Below are 20,807 nucleotides of genomic sequence, written 5' to 3'. Positions count from 1 at the left end.
TGCTTTGCAATACATCTCACTGAACTCCTTCAGGAACTGCTTCCAATCTCGCCTCACCTTCGGGCGGAGGTTCACGCGCCAGTTCCGGATGGCGGCGGACAATTTGAGCTTCATCTTGTAGATCTTGACTTTGTCCGTCCATCCGCCCTGAGCCGCGATGCGCTGGAATCTCTCCGGCCACCTTGTCCGGACCGCCAGCGACGCCTTCTCATCGAAGTCCTCCAGACTGTTCGCATTCACATACGGCCGGAACGTGAATAGCGTCCCTCCAGGTCCTGCAACAGTCGGTGTGTTCGGGGCGACATCTTCAAACGACGAGCTATCGGAGCTGTCGGAATCCGAAGAACTCCCGTCGGAGCTTGAGCCAGAATCGGAACTATCCGGATCACCACGGTGCTTGGGGTTTCCTCGATTTCTCTCCACGGGACGAGGCGTCCCTTCCCCCTCGCTCTGTCGACTTGCCATTCGCAGACTTCGCCCGCCTCGCCGAGCCAGCTTGCGCCTTGCGCTGCGGCACGCCCTCCTCCTGCGCCTTTCGTGAGGGCGTGCGTCGGCGTGTCCACGTGCGGGGACGTCGGGGGCGCTCTCGGCCTTGACGCGCGGCGGCGCGGAGTCGGCCTTGGCGGCGGCGCTGAGGGTCGCCCGAAGCTGGGCCGCCAGGAATTCGTCGAGGTCCGTGTGACATCTCCCCTGATTACGTCATCATTGATTACGCCACTGGATTCTGGACGCCTGACCAGACGACTGGTCGCTACTGGATTTTCCGTTGTCATATGAGGGTCCCGAGTTGCCGAATCATGTCTGAATGCGAATAGTCGCGGAGGCGTCTGGGCGGATGTTGCACGAAGGTCGCGCAACTGTCCAGTCAGAAACATCTGGACATTCTTGGCCGCCTCTCGCTACTGGGCCCGCCCCGCGCGCATGTCTTCTAGCTCGCGCTGCAAGGACTCCATCATGGCCGCCACGCGCTGCGCTTCTTCGGCCTGACATGCCTCCGTCTGGACACGGTACTGTGCCAGGAGTGCGTCCGCACGCTCGCGTTCCAGACGCGCGGCTTCCAATCGAGCGGTATCCCGGGTCTCCGCCTTGCGGCGTGTCCTAGCGTCGTCGGCCGGACTCCGGGTGAACTCCACCTTCGCAGGTGGGTCCCGAGCTGGGGTCCGAACCTCCGAGCGACTTCCAAGTCCAGCTTGGTGTTCAGCTTCTCGAGCGCGGAGTCCTGGTGCTTCTCCATCCGGGCGACCGCCTCCTGCACCTGGAACATGGCGTTCAAGGCGACTTGCGTGCTTCCAGAACTGGTTGAAGCATGTGATCGTCCCGAGCGGTACGAACGTTCGGACGGGGAGCGTCGACTGGACCTGCGGCGTCGGCTATTATCGTCGCTGCTGGAGCTTTCGGATGGCGACGGACTTCGGCGCTTGGAGCGACGTCGGAATGTCTTCGATCTCCGTCCCCGGGCGTGCGATCGTTCGGACTCCGACATAACGACATCGTCCTGATCCACGCGCACCGGGTTCGGAGGGAGAGCTTCCTGGGTGACGTACATGGCCATCGCGGATTCAACCGGAGCCACACCACCAATCGTCTGGGCAATAATCGCCATCGGAACTGCCGGCATGTATGATCCAGCGTCCCGACCCCAGCTCAGTCCCGAAGATCCGAACGAGCTGTCCCTGGAGGTTCGCGATCCTGACGTGGCACTAGCAAGCGACTCGTCCGAGCCACCTGACGTCCCGAGGAGGCTTGACGATGGTCGAGACTCCGACTTCACCGAGGCATCCGGACCGGACGCCACACTGCCAGGTCGAGGGCCTTCCAGACTTCGGAAAGCGGACGGCGACACAGACTGAGGAGACTCAGGCGTAGGGATGGACGACGGAGGTGCGAGCGCCGGCACATGTTGGACGCGCTTGGGTCCAGGATCACTCACCGCGGGGCTTCTTGGACTTCGCGGCGTCTGAAGTCCAGACACCTTGAGCATCCGAATGTAGCCGCGTCCCAGCAGCTCGACTTCGTGGTCGGTCATCTCCGCGTCACGCTCCGGTGCAGCTGAGTCTGGACGCGGTCGTTCGGGGCGAGCCGTCTGCGCTTGGACTTCGGACGCCTTGGTAATCAGCTGCTTCAGCTCGGCCATCTCGACGGACAGCAGCAGGAGCATCGCTTCGACGACATGGCGGACCAAGCCCGGACGCGCCTTGTTGGCTCGCGTCTGGAACCAGCCAGGAACCAAGCTCAGATAACTGAAGCCGGACTCGAACAGTTGCGTCTGAAGGACCGCAACACACTCGCGTGGGGAGAAGAGCCCGACCGGAATCGTCGCAGCCGTCCAGTCTCGGGTGACCCCAAACGTCCGACGTGTCAGCTCCATCTCGGCGATCCAAGCGTCCGCCTCCACGGCCATCGACGTCCACTTCCGTAAGTACTCTGAGGTAGTCAGGATAGCGGACATGTAAGCCGTTGAAGCCAAATGAGCTTGAGCCCATTCATACTTGATGTTCGGAGGAACACTTCTTTCGGAGACGTCCCTCTCCCATCGTAGTACTTGGTCAGCCACATACGCTTTCACTTGAACTTCCGATGGAGACACCGGTGTCGATCGGACTTGAATCGGCGTTCGGGCAGAAGCCGTTGCGAGGGACTTCAGCGATGACACTTCCGTGTCCTCGAGCACTTGGTCTTCCTGAACCGTAGACAGGTGGGCTTCCTTCTTGACCGCCGGTTCGACCTTCACCAGCTGCACTTCGGCGTCCGGATCGGAGTCAACTTCGACGACTTCGACGTCATCAGCCGGACCCTCCAAAGGCTTCTTCGTCCCAACGTATTGGACTTCATCGTCGACGTCCGAAGCCTCGACTTCATGTTCCGGTTGGGGGGAGTCCGAAACTCGACCACCCACCGGGGGCTCAACCAGATCGGCGCCTCCCGCAGACGCCTTGGCGGACATGTCCGGAGCGGACTTGTCCTCGTCGTCCAGACCCAGCTTCGAGTCCGCCGACATGGAAGTGTCAGCATCTTTGGGAGCCGTCTCCTGGCCGTCCTTGGACACTTGGTGCGCGTCTGGAACAGCGAGTCCAGAAGTCGTCTCGTCTGGAGCCGACGCTTCCTTCGCTTCCTTGGCAGCCTTGCGTTTTGCCGCGTTGGCCTTCCGGGCGTCACGTTCGACGTCTTCCAGAGGTCGATGTGGCTCGACTCCCAAGTTCGCGACTCGGCGCGACTGCCGGCTTGGTTCAGACTCCGCCGGCTGCCGTCGCCCATCCTGCTTCCTGCTTCCACTTCCAGCTATATCAACCACGGTTAGAAGATCGTTAGCAGTCAACACCCTAGATCTCAATCAATATAATATAAAAACAACTCGGTGAAATTCCACGGACTACCAAATCCGGGCACGCGCACGATCTGTGGCGAGTAGGGTGAGCGCCTTTTGCTGCCCAGGTGTATAGCACGATGCCACGGGGCCGCCCGTCCGGAGAATTACTCCTCCTTCCGGATTTCCCAATGGGGTCAGACTCCGAAAGCAGCACTAGGTGCTCCAAACGGAGGTGGCGTGTGACCTTGTGAATCCCTGTAGGTGTCGTTTATCATCGATAGAACGAACTTCACCTGGTGCGTTGTCTTCACAATGATAAGGTCTTGGGTGTAGAGCGCTTACGTTACTTCAAACGTAGGTCTCCACGACTGGGGTTGAGATCACAAGCAGATCCTTCCAGCCAAACCTTCAAAATCAGAGAGTTAATATGCAAATATACAAATATACAGCCGCTACTTACTCTTTGGGGGGCCTTGAGCGGGGGGGGGGGGCGTACACCGGTCTACTGGAGTTTCTTCGGGACCACCTGTCGAGTCCAAAAGCACCCTTCACTCACGCGCACCAGCTCCCGCAAAGAGATAATCCAGGCGGAAGACTTTCCAAACGTTCAACTCCAAAAGGAGAACAACCTCCGGTCAGACAATATACAATCCTATCACACAGTAGTCAATCGATCGGATCCAGGGGTGACTACACACAACCTCCTAGAAACGCAGTTAATATGAAATGGGACCTCCGAACGAAGGACCAACAACTGGAATATGAAATAGGACAGGTCACTTCGGAGCGCGCGTCGCCCGATCACCGCCTAACGTGGTCTTAGCCTTTGGGAGAGTTCCACGGCGGTATTCGCGGTCACGACGCGTCCAAACGCAGATCTTGTAGCTTAGGGCCGCCGGCAGGGTTAATCCCTCCGGTCGAGGCTTGTTCCTCTCGCTTACTTGACAGCACACCTCATCCCTGGAGACGGGGAAGCACTTGCGCCCTTCTTGGCAAATTGAACTCTCTGGTTATCTTTTCTTAGGCTTCTGTATCTACTGTTCTCTCTGGAATCAGATATTTTATCTTGGCCTCTCTATAGTCGGGGCGTGGCGTAATCACGTCCTGCGTCGAGCAGGTCATGGATAGGGCAGGAATCTGGTCGGTGCATAACATATCATGGTCGGTCGTCTTGGTCGGTCGTTAACATCTTGGTCGGAGTATACTTGAAACTTGGAAGGTCTTTCTGGGTACAAATCAGGCTGGGACAGGGCGCGACCGGTCGCCCATCGAAGATCTTCGTCCGGAGCCTGGTGTCTGGAATCCTGCGTCCGGAGTCCGGAGACCAGTGAGTCTGGAGTTTGACTTGACTTCACTATGGCGGGAGTCCGGACGATTTTGAGCAATCTTCCTTGGCTCTCTGTCTGGACTTGCTTGAGCCTTCCGTCTCGCTTGTGCCTTCGCTCTTCTCTTGTGCTCTTCCGTCGCATGTCTTACGGGCCTGTCGCTGGCCGGGCCACTGAGCAGAGACTTGGGCAAATTTTCTGGAGCCGCTTCGTGTCATTGTCGGCATACCACCTGAGTTGGGGGGTTCCGGGTGAAACCCTGCTCGGACGCAAGCGTGTCATGTCCCTTGGGCGTGCGGCGTTATCGGGCCGGCGTTTCGTCGGGCTTCCGTGGTGTTATCGGGCCTACGCGATCTTGTGCACGGCAGTTATCAGGCCAGTGCGGTGATTCGTCTTGGGCGGCGCGTTATCGGGCGTGCTGTAGACGGTATAGTTTAACGTGCCCTCCTTTTGGGCACGGGGTTGAAGGGGGTGAGACCCGAGCCAGCGAGCGTCGGGGGGCCACGTGTTCCTGGTGGCTCGACTTGACGGCGCTTGGTGGTTCCCCTGAACGTAGAAGATGGGAGGTCTTGGTGGTTCAGAGAATTTCGGGACTGAGCCTTACCCTATACAATGTCCTGGCCACTGGCTACTGGCATACAAATCATTCATTCTGTACCTAACCCTACTTCCGGCGTGCTTCCCGCAACTGACCTTTAACCTGATTCGTGGCCCGTAATCACGGGTCCCGTCTGACGGTGTCCGAGTGACGGGGTCTCGAGTGACGGGGTCCGAGTGACGGGGTCTCGAGTGACGGGCTTTGAGTGACGGGATCTGAGTGACTGGGTTGTACATAGCCGGGTGCTGAATCTGGCGCCAGATCAGCCCTGATACCGCGGAGGGGTCAGACTCAGGCGTCATGTCGCATCTCCGCTCCCTGTACCTTCTCGTCGTAGTCGCCCGCGTCACACTCCATCCATCGTGTCGCCTTGCCTCATCGGCGGCAACTTCTGCGTTTCTCCGGGGCACTCTTCTACACCCTCGGCCCAGAGCTCGAACTGAGCTTCGTACACCGTGGGGTCCACGCTCGGGTTGAGCACTACGGGGTCTGCGGCGCGGACTGGCGCAGGCCCTGGTGTCGCAGACGCTGGCGATATTCTCCCACCGTAGTGACCTGGGGAGTGAGCAACCGCTCGCGGAGTGAAGTCCGCAATGCGACCTCGTCCGGTGTACAGGCCGGAGGCCCAATGACGTACAACATCAGGTTTTGCGTCGCAGCTTGACGCGCGGCCTCGACCGGGTCGCGGGTCTGGAAGGTATAGTCCGCGCACCCCGTCGTAATCAATGGCCGGAGCTCAGGGCACTGAGAGCGCGGTGGCAGGTTCATCTGCGCCACGAGGTGCTCGGCCTGAGCTTCGTCCAAGTCGTTGGTAACGACAGAGCCCTCTGTGGGGCCTCCGAGGCCACGGTGTGGCGAGTACTGAGGCTCCGTGAGCTCCCGCAGTTCGGCCAGGCCGAGTGGACGATCCGGGAATGGGTTCGGAGTCCGCAAAGGAGCACGCGGCTCTTGCGCTGAGCGCTCGTCGCCACGACGGATCGGAGACTGGGCTGGAGGCGTAGTGACGCGGCTCGGAGAGCGAATTGTTGCGGGTGTCCCGGCCCCGCGTTGCGGTGATGGCGCGCGAGAAGCGCCACCACGGATCGTGGAGCGAGGCGACGCGGGTGACCCGCCCTATCGGGGAAGCCGTGTGAGACGAGTTTGCCTTCTTCAAAGCTCGCCATGAGCTCGTCGTTGGTCTGCATAGGCGGTTGGGGCATCGCCCGAACTGATCTGGCCCTCTCGCGAAGCGAGTCGTGCCTGAGGCGATACGCCGCGAAGTACTGGGCACCGAGAGCCTGTTAGGCATCTGTGGTGCTGGCACCGAAGTGGAAGGCACCGGTGGGCGATCGCTAGCACGAGGTGCTGTGGAGCGAAGTGGGCTGTGCCCTGGCGTGGACGTGGTGCGCTGCTGCTGCTGTCTGAGGTCGAGCGACCAAAACGCGTTGTGACTGCGAGTCATGCGTTGGCGCTCAGCGCCGAGAAGGTTCTCTGGGTCGTCCACGCGATGTGGATTGACCAGCTCGAGAAAGGTTCTTGATGGAACAAGATCACACGGTTGATACCGTTAAGCTTGGACACTGCGTGTCCACGGTTTGGTGCGGGAGGGTGTAACGGGGTTACACGAAGATTACCCGATGACTACAGAGTGTGAGACACAGGAGCTGTGGGGTCCACATCTTAACCTAAATCAGTAGGAACATTAGTATGTGGCTTTATAGCCAATGGATATGCAAGAGACTACGGCTCACTATGCTAGATAGTGAGCGGCATACATTTACACCAAGGCAAAGGGAAATACATTCAGTTTGGGATTTACAGTTAAGAGTCTAGTGTTGACTCTTGGAGTTCGTAGGTTATACGGACTCGTACGTCGTTCTGGTAATAGAACTGTCGAGAAGGAACATGCGCTAAATTATATAAGGCACATTTGTCCACCAACAACACCCACCAAGTCACCGAAGACTCAATGGGCTTGTTAGGGTTAGAACCTGAAGGACCAGGAACTTTCCCTTGCACCGGGTTGATGTTTCCCCTGTGTACCGAGCTTCCGCTAGTCGACCGACGGAAGCCACTAGCCACGAGCAAAGGCTAGCACCCTCTCACACACACAAAATATACCTCGCAGGCCCTCAGAAGGAATGGTCCCGGCCTTATACGGCGTGATATGACGGTACCGGAGCTATACTCCGACGGGAAGAATAAATGTAGTGCGCTCTCGCTCCTCCACTACCTGGCGACGATTCGTCGCTACCAATACACTGGCCACTAACTATTGGCCCTGCCAGGGATGAACACACGTAGATGTGCCCACCGACAGTCATACTCCTACCTACCAGGTTTACCTTGAGCTGCAGGTCGTTCACTGCAGGCACCAGTGTCGCCCTAGCGTGGTTGGGAGGAAAAGCTGTTCTGTTATTGTTGCCCGAAGGCTTATCTTGTCTTCTCTTAAGTTTCCTATCGATCAATAAGCATAAACGCTTCCGTTTTGGACCGCCAATTGTAACCTACGACTCTTCGGCCCTTTCTCTGCGACGTGACGGCGCAACCGACGCCTCAAACGGCCGCTGAAACGCCACCGACGACTGGGGACAGGCGCCGACGACTCATAAGTTCGGATCTTGCCAGTAGGTTTGCACCATACCTAGCGAACTGCAACCGCCCGTGTTTGACTTGTGACCGTCGACGAGTCATCATCACCGACCACCTTAGGCCAAAGAGCGATCGGGGAGTTTGATCCAATGACTGGCGATGGGTTGTGACTCGCCAGTTGGCGCCGGCGCCTCGAGTTTTCTTCTCACCCTCGGCTTTGGGTTTTGGTTTCGGCTTCATTTCCCGACACCACAACTGCCCCCACCGCGACTCGAGCCGCGTGTTGGTGTGCGTCGAGGTGCTCCTGCACCATGGTCGAGACCTCGCGTGCTGCCCAGTCCGCCGTGAACTCGGCGCTCAGGTGTAACGGGGTTACACACACAACTGACAACAGTCACTTGTGCATGACAACGGCCACAAATGGCAACTGTCACTTGTGCATGACATTTGTCACTTATGGTTTAACAGATAAATATCTGTTAAAGGTTTTAGATACTACCTCACATTGGTGTAAGGCACACCAATGGATACATTGAAGTGGGCCACCACAATGAGTGGTCCACACCTACCTAAAGATCCTATTGATAGAAAGCAGCATCTTTCTACCAATTAGAGACATGCATATTAGCGGGGCTCTGACAGCCAGCCACTGCCAACCCTTTCATAGATGATAAACAGTTTTTAGCAGATTTTAGAGGAAGATCAATTTACAAACAATACAGTTCTCATTTTACCTAATCTAAGTCACTAGGAATCCTTTTGTTACTTAACTTATATTTGTGTATTCAAATATAATTAACCTAAGTAACTACTAAGTACTTACGCTTCCTCATACACGTTGCGCAACGTGTAAGCTAAAGTAGTGAGTCAAGTTAGACCCACCACACCTGGTAGCACTTTGTAGTCCGTCCAACGACCGACTGCTTGACGTTCGTACGAGGAGTACGAACGCGGAGCCGAGAACCCCATGAGCACAGAGGTGCCCATGGAGAGCTCCAATACGCCTGCAACGCATGTTGCACGCGCGGACCGCCCCCACCTGTCTGACCCAGAGTGGGAGGCCCTCCAACGACTGTCAACAGTCACTGTGGAGGCGGCGATAGCTACGATGCTGCGTACGCTATCGTCAAGAGAGCAACATGGTGTTGCTTTAGGATTCATCATGAAGGAGCAGCGTGATGCTGCTTCCTCAGTGACGGCGTCATCAGGGACGACACCGCGTGCTCAATCATTGAAATTGAGCGTGAACAGTTACGTGGGAAGAGAGGGCGAGCCTCTCCTCCGGTGGCTTGTCGAACTCGACACAGCCATTGCGGCTCGACGCATCGTCGACCCGCTGTCGAAGGTCGCGTTCGCCATGTCCTGCCTTGGCGGACGCGCAAGGAGTTGGGCGTATGGATGCCGACTCTCCGATCCTACGTGCTTCAGCACGTACGAAGTATTCAAGGAGGAGCTCAGACAAGCGTTTGAGTCCCGCACAACGAGTTCCGATCGAGGGCGAAACTTCTCGACCTGCAGCCTGGTAAGCATGATGTCCATGTTTACGCGCAGCGTGCACGATACTTGGTCTCAAATATCGTGACCAATCCAATTGACGAGGCGACCAAGGTCGTCACGTTCATGAAGGGACTGAGAGATGGGCCTGTGAAGACCTATCTCTTCCGAGAGTACCCGAGTACTCTCGAAGCTGCGATTACTCTCGCAATGCAAGAAGAGTTTAGCCTGCGGCAGGCTAAACTTCATGCAAATGTGCCGAGGTCGCAACCGCGCCCGGTAGTGAGGACGGGAGGTCCAGAACCAATGGACCTCTCGAACGCAACAACTGCTGGTTACCAGCAGCAGGGAGGTAACGTGCGATGCTTCCATTATCAAGGATCGGTCACTTTGCCAGAGAGTTCACGGCTCCCGTGCACTACAATGGTGGCCGTCGTGGCGATGTCGGGCATCGCCGCGGACCAACAAAAAACGCGAACATCCAGTAGGCGCGGGGCGCCCTACTGGTAATGCAGTCGCGCGTGCCGATATCGGGCACGCGACACTGAGGACTGCAGCCCCCAGTGAGACTAGCTCTCACTGCAAGAAACAAGATGACATGCCGAACCTGGTCATCTTGAAGGTAACGCCGAAGAGAGCGAGCGACTCTCTTCGCGCTCTGGTAGATTCGGGCGCGTCGAACAACTTTGTTCGACTACGAAGCCTGCCGAGACTTGACTTCGAGGAGGTAGATACACCTCGAAGTCTTCTGGAGATACGACTGGCAACAGGTGCCATCGTGAAGACCGAGAAGCGCGTCGTGAACGTGCGCTTCTCGTACAAACAACGAGTGTTTGTCGAACACTTTATCGTCTTGGACCTGAACGATAAGTTCGACGTGGTAATGGGCATGCCGTGGCGTGCACGGCATGATCCGGCAATAGACTGGAAGAAGCGCACGCTCGTGCGCTTCGGCCGCGACAGCGGAACAGAGAGCGATGGCCCTGTTACCGCAGCGCACGCACCAGCAGGTGCGCGCGGCTCACCAATCAAGACAGCGCTTAATGCTGCTGTCCCGGAGTGCCCAGGAAGTGCGCGAGGGCGCGCACAAGTGAGACCAACGTCGGCAAGACTGCCGACGTCAGAAGAAAAAGACGTACTGGTTCCGGGAAGCAATACCCACGTTCAAGCGTGTAAAGGACAGTCCCTGACCCGAACAGGTCAGGTCGACGATGACGCGTCGGGTCCGGGAGCCGACGCACCCTCGGTCATGAGGGGATCCGCCAATGAATGGCGTCGAGGTGACGAAGGCGTGTCAACTCCGGGAGTTGACGCTGCGAACAGTGCGGACGGTTGCAAACGTACCGCACGAACACAATTTGCATGCTGTCGTGCAGCCGGGCTGCACGACGAAGCGCCGTGCGATCAAGCCGGGCTTGATATCGCGCGCCCGCGGACAGGGTCCGCCGGCGAACAACTGTCCACGGCCGGGCCTGGACCAGAAGAACAACTGTGTGGAGCCCGGCTCCGCACAACAAGAAGACGGCGCAAGCGGAGAACGCTGCGCAAGTCTCGGTCCGGGACCGAGACGCTACAAGAACTGTCTGTCGGGCAGAGAGAGGCGTTGACGCCGGACGTCGAGACGCTAAGCGTCTTGACGCGCACCGATACTGGATTCCAGTATCGCGAAATGGGACTCGCTAATCCTCCGACGATGGCGTCGGAGTTGACTTCGCTTCCAGCTCATGGCTGGAAGCGCTTCACACGCGACTTGCACGATGGACGCATCGAACAGGTCTGCGTTCTTTCGGACAGCGAAAGAACGGAGAGCGAGAGCGAAGAGCTGAGACAGCTCTTCATGGGAAGTACTACTGAGAGTGAAGACACGCTCAGTGCGAAGACGAAGCGAGAGCGCTTCGAGGAACAAGGCTGGGACTCGCTGAAATCGAGTCCCTATTTCGAATTGTGGAGGGAGTACAAAGACGTACTCCCGGAAGAGATTCCTGCGGAGCTTCCGCAGGATAAGGGCATTCAGTACGAGATTGATCTCGTGCCGGGCACGAAGTATTGTGTCACGCGGTAGTGGCCACTGACGCGAGAGCAAGTAAAAGCAATCGACGACTTCTTTGAAAGTCGTCGCAAAGCAGGACAAGTGCGGGAATCAAAGTCCACGCACAGTTCTCCGACGTTCTGTGTCAAAAAGCCACAGGACGGATGGCGCATCGTTCATGCGTATAACAAGCTGAACGATGCTGCGGTACCGGCACAGAGGCCGATACCGCGAAAAGATGTTATCATCGATTCGATGGATGGGAGCACCGTTTACAGTGCTCTCGACTTGCGAGATGGATTCTATCAGATCCTAATGCGTGAGAGCGATATCCCTCTCACGGCAGTGAGCACGCCAAGCGGCATGCTCTGGGAATGGCTAGTAATGCCACAGGGGCTTAAGAATGCCCCTGCGACCTTCAACAGGTGCGTGACGCACTTCTTGCACTCGGTGCGCGACTTCGCACCGAGCTACTTCGATGATGTGTTCATCTACAACCAGGCTGTGGACGGGAAGACCGACATTGAGATGCACCGGGTGCACCTCCGAAAACTACTTGAACTTATGCGAAAACATAAGCTCTACCCGAACCTGAAGAAGTGTATCTTCGGGGCGAGCGAGATACCCGTCCTCGGGTGTCTCGTAGGGAAGAATGGTGTTCGCCCTGACCCGGAAAAGGTCAGAGTGATCAATGAATGGCGAACGCCTTCAAGTGTCAAGGAACTGAGGCAGTTCCTTGGCTTGGCCACGTACTTGCACAAGTACGTGGAGGATTACGCGGGCAAGATCCGCCCGCTGTCACAGCTTCTTATGAAAGAAGCTGTGTGGAATTGGACAACCGATTGCCAAACGGCATTCGATGCAGTCAAGCGGGGCTTGACTGAGGCACCGATCTTGGCAGTGGCTGACCAAGATCGTCCATTTCACGTAGTGTGTGACGCATCCGATTTCGCGATTGGATGCGCGTTGATGCAGCACGATCACGAGGGCCGTGATCGTGTCGTCTATTACCAGTCGCGTCAGCTGAAAGCAGCTGAGCGTAATTATCCGGTACATGACAAGGAACTCCTTGCCATGAAATATGCACTCGCAAAGTTCCGAGTGTATCTACTTGGAAGTAGACCATTCGTGGTCTACACCGACCATGCATCACTGCGCACTGCAGTGAAGTCACCACACATTTCACAAAGAATGGCGAGATGGTTCTCATTTTTGCGGAGTATAACTTCCGGGTCGAATACAAACCCGGAAGATTGAATGTAGTGGCCGACGCGTTATCACGTCGGCCAGACTATGCAGAAGCTGCTGACGTCAATGCCATTGACGCCATGCGATCGAGCAAACCCACATCATCTCTGTTGGATGATGTGAAGGCCGCGTACGCCCACGACGCGGACGCGAAACTCTTGCTGGCCTATGGCACAGCGCCTTCTGACAAGTCCCGTCAGAAGCTGCCCAAGCACCTTCGAGCGCGTGCACACCGCTTTCGTGTGCACGACGGACTGCTACTTTACAACGCAGTCGACGACAACGCGGATCGCGTTGTCGTGCCAAATGACCACGACCTGCGACTCAGGATCATGTACGAGTATCATGATGCCCCGACGGCGGGACATCTCGGACGTGAGAAGACATACGTCCTTCTCACGCGCGACTTCTACTGGCACCACCAGTATAAGTGGGTGCGCAAGTACATCCGTGCTTGCGAGGTATGCCAACGCGTAAAGCCTGCGCCATTCGCGCAGGCTCCATTGCAATCACTACCGACTCCGTCGGAGTGTTGGAAGTCCATGTCATTGGACTTCATCTTTGGTCTTCCCCCGGACAGCGGAGGGAACACCGGTGTTGTGGTCTTCGTCGACCGCTTAAGCAAGATGGTACATCTTGCTGCGGTGCCGGCAGAGGTAACCACGAAGCAGACGGCCCGTCTGTTCGTCGACATGGCGTTCAAACACCATGGCATGCCGACCGACATCGTGTCGGACAGAGACCCGCGCTTCACAGCGCACCTGTGGCAAGAAGTGTTTACACTTCTTGGGAGCCAGCTTTCAATGTCGACTGCGAATCATCCGCAGACGGACGGTCAAACCGAGTGCGTGAATCGCGTGCTCGTCGACATTTTGAAGAGCTACGCTCATTCGTTCCAGTACTGGAGCGAGTGTTTGTCGATGGCGGAATTCGCCATCAACAACTCGGTGCATGCCTCGACCGGGCATACACCGTTTTACGTGAATGCCATGCGGCATCCACGTCTATCAAGTTTAATCGGAGTGGTGGCTCCCACTTAAACCCTAGACACCTCTAGCAACAAGGACAACGACCATGGGTCTGTGCAGGGCGCAGACACCATCAAGAACCACGCAGAGGCCGGGCCTCTAGCGGAGAGCGAGCTGAATGACTTCAGCTCGGATGCAATCAGTTTCATCACTAAAAGACAAGCCGTAATTCGGTTTGTCAAAGATGCAATAGCAGCTTCTGTTGATCAACAGAAGCTGAACGCAGACGATGTGGGCAGAGGCAACACAAATGAATTTAAAGTTGGTTCATTAGTTTTGTTAGCTACACAAAACCTGCCCAGACATGCAGTTTCGGACTTCGGAGCAAGCAAGCTTGCTCCGCGCTTCATCGGGCCGTTCACTGTGTTGGCACGGCACGGCAACGCATACACGCTAGACATACCGTCTAGCATGCGCCTCCATCCGACCTTTTACGTCAGACGGCTGAAGCCATACCTGCAGCACGAGCCATCTAGCTCGGCTGACCCGAAGCCTCGGCAGGAGCCGAGGCAGAAGCGGAAGCCTTGGCCTCGGCGACGAGCAGCCTCTCCTCCTGCGCGCGGACGCGCTGGAGCAACCCCTTCATCTGGGTCCCCAGCTTGACCTGGATATTCGAGGCGGTCTGCGAGACCGCCGCGACTTGGGCCTTCTGGTTCGCCAGCTCCTGCTTCAGGGCAGCGAACTCAGCGCCCTGCAGACGATCCACGGCGGTCACCCGGTCGTGGAGAGGCACATACTGATCAGCCCGGGGGTGATCATACCCGGGGCGAGTTCCCACCCCCGCCACCACCGATCCGTGACGCCCGCGGCTCAACCCGCTGGATTGTTGATCGGATTGTTGGCCATAGTATCACGAAAATGAACCCTCAAGGGGCTCGTTTTCGTATTCGTTGGAGAGGATTTCCTCCCCATCAAGATACATGGGAGCCGCGGAACGTCTTGCTGGAGGACGTTCCGGAAATGGTGAGGGCGTACGAGGAGCAGTACGCGCTGGCGCAGCGGAAGTAGTGCGAGCGCTGCGGTCATCGCTAGCGCCCGAACCCGCACGTGCTAATAATTTAGCACGGAGCTCTTTGAGACTCTCGGGCACACGGAACGACGTGTACCCGTTCAGGTCGCGGTCGCTCAAGCGGACCACGCCTGGAAAGCACTTCGTGCACTGAAAGCCCTCGGGCACAGCGCACGGCACATTAGCCTCCTCCGCAGCAACGTGGAGTTGCTCCAACTTTCCACGCTTCGAATACGTCTCGAAACGATCACGCGCTTGCTTAATCCGATCACGGTAAGCATTCGGCATCTTGTTGAAGTTTTCAACAAAGGTGTTCCAATTTTGACGAAGTGCCTGTCACTCGGGCACTTTGCTGCGAGAAGAGGTCTTCTTGCTTTGAAACCATCGGAGCTCATGAAAGAGTCCGATGTAGTAATCGCGCCTTTGATGCGTTTCCGCATCAAAGTGCAGCTCGGCAGCCACGGCGTCATCTTTGATGGCGCTGCATACGTACAGCGGCACCTCATTCGGAGGTACCGAGTTCCCTTACCGGTCCGATATCTCGGACGCGGACGGCATCCACGGATCGCGCGCTGTGGGCGCAGCGCGCGGAGAGCCTTGAGCTTTGGAATCACGCGCAGCAGATGCTTACCCGATCACGGTAAGCAACAGAAATTCGCATAGAGATGTCGACGCACAGACGCGGTCGACATCGAAGAATCGTACACAGACACTGCGTTGTCTGTTCCCGTGGTAGCGGCGCACCTTGCCCTGCCGCGCATGGTATTCAGCAACAGAGAGCTTACCCTCTGTTGCAACGGCAGTCTTCAGCTTGGTCGGGCTCATTGCGGATGGGCACGAAAACACCCAGCACAAACAATTGACAAGCAGTCAATATTAATTGACGTGTCGAGACCGACACGTCTAAGCTTAACGGGGGGATGGTGTAACGGGGTTACACACACAAGTGACAACAGTCACTTATGGTTTAACAGATAAAATATCTGCTAAAAGTTTTAGATACTTCCTCACATTGGTGTAAGTCACACCAATGAATACATTGAAGTGGGCCACCACAATGAGTGGTCCACACCTACCCAAAGATCCTCTTGGTAGAAAGCAGCATCTTTCTACCAATTAGAGACGTACATATTGGCGGGGCTCTGACAGCCAGCCGCTGTCAACCCCTTTCATAGATGATAAACCGTTTTAGCAGTTTTAGAAGGAAGATCAATTTACAAACAACACAGTTCTCATTTTGCCTTAAACTAGCTACTTGGTGTTTTATTTGATTTATATTGTACTTGTGGACTCAAGTATAATTAATTCAAATTATTAATAAACTTCTACGTTTCCTTATACACGTGGCGCGACGTGTAAGCTAGAGTAGTGAGCCGAAGTAGGCCCACTACATCAGGGCTCTCGGTGTGCCTCGGTTATCGCTTCAGGTTAGCCGCTTTTTCTTGTCCGCTCGTCGTCTCCATCACTAACCGAGATCCTGGTATCTTAGCTCAGGCTTCACCTGATCGAGGGAATGCGCCCGCTGTTGGGAGTCCATATACTGCTCCTGCTGTCCCGCAGTCGGCGGTGTCCGAAGATGGGAGCGTTGCTGAATCGACGGGCAGCTCGTCCACGGTGATTTTCTTGTCGTCATCTCGCCTTCCGTCGACTTCACGCGAGGTACTGATGCTCGGTGGCTTTGTGCGACTGCTTCACAGGTAGCCTTGTCATCTCCGGGGTTGAGCTCGCCCGCTGGCGGCGACTCGCCGCGCCAGACTCCGCCGGAGTCGTCTGCGTCACCAGCCCCCCACTCCCGCTGCTTCTTCGGTACATCCCGTTGACTTGCACCTTGATCCTGGGACGCTTTCGCTCACGCTTGAGGCTGTTTTCTTTGTCTCTTGTCTTGCGGGACACTTCTCTGGTTGATAGGCCCGTTGGTAATGCTGCCAGCGACTCGGCGGCGAACCAGTCGTCGCAGCCAGTTGCTAGTCGTCCTGCTTCGAGTGCTGGAGCTGGTTGTTCCGTCACCGGCGACTCGCTGGCCCCTGGTGATGCTGTGTCGCGTGAATTCCTTGAATAGCTCATTATGGAGGCCAGTGCTGAGTCGTCGGAGCGCGTGATCGCAGTGTTGGGCCTTCGGCTGGAGCTTATCGGGCGGATCAACGTCAACTTGCACCAGGGCCCCAACATCCGTGGAGACCGTCACGTGGGTTCTCGCTTGGCCGCTGCTCACTCGCTGGAAGACGTGGTGGCCGCAGCTCAGCCCAACATGGGAGTCCACGGCGACATCAACTTGGACCTGGCTGTGATTCGAGGTCAGTTGCATTTCGCCGAAACCGCGCATGCTGCCCGGAGAACTCGCTGATGAAGGAATCCTTCAAGCACGAGAATACCATGGTCTTCCTACAGCAAGCAAGCGCGGAGCTCGAGCATTCCAGAAAGGAGATCAAGCGCTTGTGCGTCGTGGAGTCTCACTACCTCCAAGAGATGGAGGGTCTTCGGGGAGCAGTGGATGCGCACAACGAGACGGCAGCTCGCTTGGAGAACCGTGTAAAGGCTGCTGACATCGAGTGCACGCGGCTGGCAATCCAGCTCTCTCATGATCAGACGGTGTTCAAAGCTGTCGTGGCGTTGTCAACTGCACAGAGCAAGAGTTTACACGATCTTCTGGCTCGCTTGGATGCTGGCGATGACTCGCTATCGACTCGCCTCCAGCGCCGGAACGAAGACCTCCAAGAACAAGTGAAGCGGCTGACGCGCGTCAACCGGACCCTTCGGGCACACGTCAAGTTTGAAGACATGGGTCCAGACGTCCTTGTGCTGATCTCTGAAGGTTCGTGCCGGTTGCCAAGGTGTTGTGTCTTCTTGCGTGCTGGCTTGTGGTCTGACTCTGGGCGATGACACATTTCTTTGCCGATTTATCGACTGGTGAGTTGAACTTGGACCTGCTAGACATCAGCCAAGAGACTCGGCGAGTCCTCAAGGACATGCCGGCCAAAGCCGATCCATCTCGCACCGACGACGCCATTGCTGTTGACTTGACCCGCGCTGCGTTTCTGGAATCGGATCTCAAGGTGAGTCAACGCCGGAGGAGCGAGCAGCTGAGGCAAACAAAACTACGCCTGGAATACGTGCTGCTGATGTTGAAGCGGGCAGTGTTTCGCGTGTCGCGCTAGTTGGTCGCTCACGCAAGCGTTCGTCGCAAGAGGAGTCCAGTTCCCGGCGTCAGCGTGGTCGGTCAAGCTCTGTTTCTCGTTCGACGTCGCAGAAGCGGGGTTGATTTCTGTCCATTCGCCGCAGTTCGCCTACCACACGTCTGTCTAATAAGCCCCGCAGATCGGCCGAAAACTCAAGGCCCGCTGCCCCAGGGTCTCCTGCATCGTCGCCTAGTCGCGATGGTGGTCGTGAGTCCTCAGTGACGGCTCCAGGTGTCTCTCTGTCGGCCACCAAAGACCATGATCCCTCCGACGTGGATACGGAGGTTGCTGAGACTTCTGGAAGTGCTCCGGCGACTGCAACTCCCAGCTCCGAGTCATCGTCGCAAGTTCCAAGTGCTCAGAGTCGTCGTCACAAGTTCTAAGTGCTCCTGAGAGTCCGTCGTCCAAGGGTAAGTCGAAGAGAAAACCCAAGGGGTGATGGGCTCGCTCTCAACCTTCTGCTGGTCCACCAGCGTGCGCTGTCTTCGTGGGGCGTGCCGTGAATTCTTCGTCGGACAGCTCACCCGTCCTTCCTTCACACAAGCCTTCTTGTGTGGCGGAATCGTCGGACGAATATGTTGGGTCTTCAAGCGCTCCGTCTCAGCATGTTCATGCTGACGCTGGTACTTCTCTCGAGTGGTTCCCGAATATTAGGTCGGATGAAGAAAACTTGGTCGTGGGATCCGTCATTGAGTTGCCGGGGGAAACTCCTAGTTCCTATTCTGTTTCGGATCGCCTGGGTACTGAGTCGTCGGGAGCAATCCAAGATGCTGGTGTTGGGACTGTGGATGCGGTTTCCGCTCCACCGAGGACTCAGAGGCGTCCCCGTCAACAACGTCGACGCCCTTCTGTCCCACGCCAATCTGCTTCTTCTGGTTGGTTGTACGAAAGTCTTCGCTACCATTTCGTCCATACCTGGATCGGATCCCAGTTCCCAGCGCCCGCTTGCTGTGCCGCCACCGGTGCGTGGTCTGCCGCATCTCGTTAGGTTTCTAAGCAAGTGGTCAAGCGGACGGTGTCATACTTGGACCCGCCGTTCGTACTTCCTGGAGCGCTCAAGTGTTGGACTCAGATTTTGACTGCTCGACTACCCACCCCGCTGCATAGGGATCACCGGCTCTTGTCCAGTCCCGAAGGCATTACTGCATTTGGAGACTACAAGAACCCGGATCACCCGTGGCAGAAGTTGCGTAGAAGACTCCCGCTTCAGGCTTGTCTTTTTGACACTTTCGAGTTTCACTCGGCTTCCAAGGTTCCCCAGCGGTCGTCGCCGATGACTCACGTGAAAGGTTACTGGAGCAACTTCCGGGGTTATGGTGACCCGGATGACGCCGACTTGGGTTTCACGCTTTAGGAGCGCGATCACTAAATTCCGCCGAAGGCTGTGGAGCTCACGTTTTCCGCTGCTGCCGACAACTTGGAGCGCATGGGCTGGGCCCCAGAGTCAAAGTCCCGGATGCAGAAAGATCTGGACGCTGTGAGAGCGGCTTGGGCGAAGTATTTCGTGGAACGTAACAAGGGAAGTGACCGGCTCCAGGCCAAGATCCTCCCGTACATCTGGAAGTGGGGCAGCAGCAAGGACCCTTGGGTTCTTGGAGGTGAGGCCTGAGTTCATGTTCGAGCCGACCATGCCTGGCTATTCTCTCGTGTACCTGTCTTGGGAACCCAAGACTGCCGGCTGGTTGGCTGAAGTCGCAGCATTGGGTGCTGCAGAGCTGTGGCGGAACGGGTGGGTCGACGTGCCGGAACAACACCCCTACAGCACCACGTTTGGCTCTTGTAACCCGTCGGCTCCAATCTTCGTTCCAGCTGGTCTTTCGCGAGTCGACGTCGGTCGTCAAGTGGTTCCAAATTCGCCGCCGCAACCGGGTGAATTGAGCCCAGAATGGGTCGCTGAATTTGGTGATGCCCGTGTTACTGCAGCGTCTGAGTCTTCGCCAAGCGCTGGATCTGTTCCAGAGGAACAAGCTTCCGACACGGCTGGTGTTCCCGGTGACTTGGATCTGCTTGGCGTCCTGGCTCGTGCAGCTGTTGCTTCTGATCCTGAGTGAGTTGAAGTTGAGTTCAAGCGAGTCGTCGGCAGCGTCTTCTATCCGTTTGGCTCTCATTTCCAGTTTCGCTTCTGAGTTGTAGTTGATTTGCTGTCCGTCTCTGGTAGTATTTATTTTTTCAAATGCAATAAGGAGATGCCGCAGTAGCTGTTTTCGTCTGTGGTCTTGGGATGCGTTGCCCCAAGTACAGGTCCTCATAGTCGTGACTCATAGCCACCTAGTCTTCGTCGGCGACTTGAACCATCTGCAGGCGCTGTTCACTTCTTTTGCGCCGCAGATAATCGTAGAGGAGTCCACCGCAGGAAAGGTTAGCGCCTGGTCTGGTCACTTTGATATGCACTGGTGGCTGCCCGAGGCGCCATGTGCGATGAGTGATAGAGTCTTAGAACCCTCCACGCGCCCGATTAGAGGCCTTAAATTGAGGCCCCAGCAACACAAAGCAGGACATGGCGAGCACAGTACGAGAAGGGAGCCGTCCGGTTTTGAACTCGTTGCACAGTCACTCAATTCACGTGACGAGAACGACAGAAGCCCCACTCCCTTTCAAGACGCACTAAACAACGACGAGTTTCTGCCCCCCTCGACGTAAAATCTGCTGCTGACCGACGAAGACGAGGGGTTCCAACAGGTTTATATCCCACCACGCTCATGGGGCTACGCCGGTCTTCGCCCTCTGGACGAGTAAACGGGAATCTCACGTAGTTTTCACTGCATTAATCAACACTACACGAACTTTTCAATACTAGACAACTTTTGTTGTCATAGTTTCCATTGTATCGATGGCAAACGCCAAGCGATGTTGCCGCGTGCTATCATGGGCGAACGCCACATAGTATCCCTAGCACAGGTAAGATATTCCGGTAAGATTCCTTGCTTCGATTCGGCTGTCAATATCGTATGGCAGGTGTAGGTTCGTGTTGTACGCGGGCGCTCCGTAGTGGGCGCTTCTTAGATTCTCACCCACTTGTGCG

General features: G+C 56.5%; 1 protein-coding gene across 1 annotated transcript; it reads right to left on the bottom strand.

Annotated features, from left to right (window-relative positions):
• Nucleotides 1-5,710: 5,710 nt before the first annotated feature.
• Nucleotides 5,711-6,124, bottom strand: IUM83_09282 (uncharacterized protein; the record flags this gene model as incomplete). The annotated part of the gene is made up of 1 exon (XM_067933712.1): nt 5,711-6,124. One exon carries the CDS (start codon nt 6,122-6,124, stop codon nt 5,711-5,713), a length of 414 nt encoding a protein of 137 aa, XP_067799802.1.
• Between the last annotated feature and the right edge of the window lie 14,683 nt (nt 6,125-20,807).

The sequence above is a fragment of the Phytophthora cinnamomi genome (assembly GCF_018691715.1).
Source record: "Phytophthora cinnamomi strain GKB4 chromosome Unknown Contig3, whole genome shotgun sequence".
Lineage (NCBI taxonomy): Eukaryota > Oomycota > Peronosporomycetes > Peronosporales > Peronosporaceae > Phytophthora > Phytophthora cinnamomi.
This window is presented reverse-complemented; position numbering and strand designations above follow the sequence as displayed.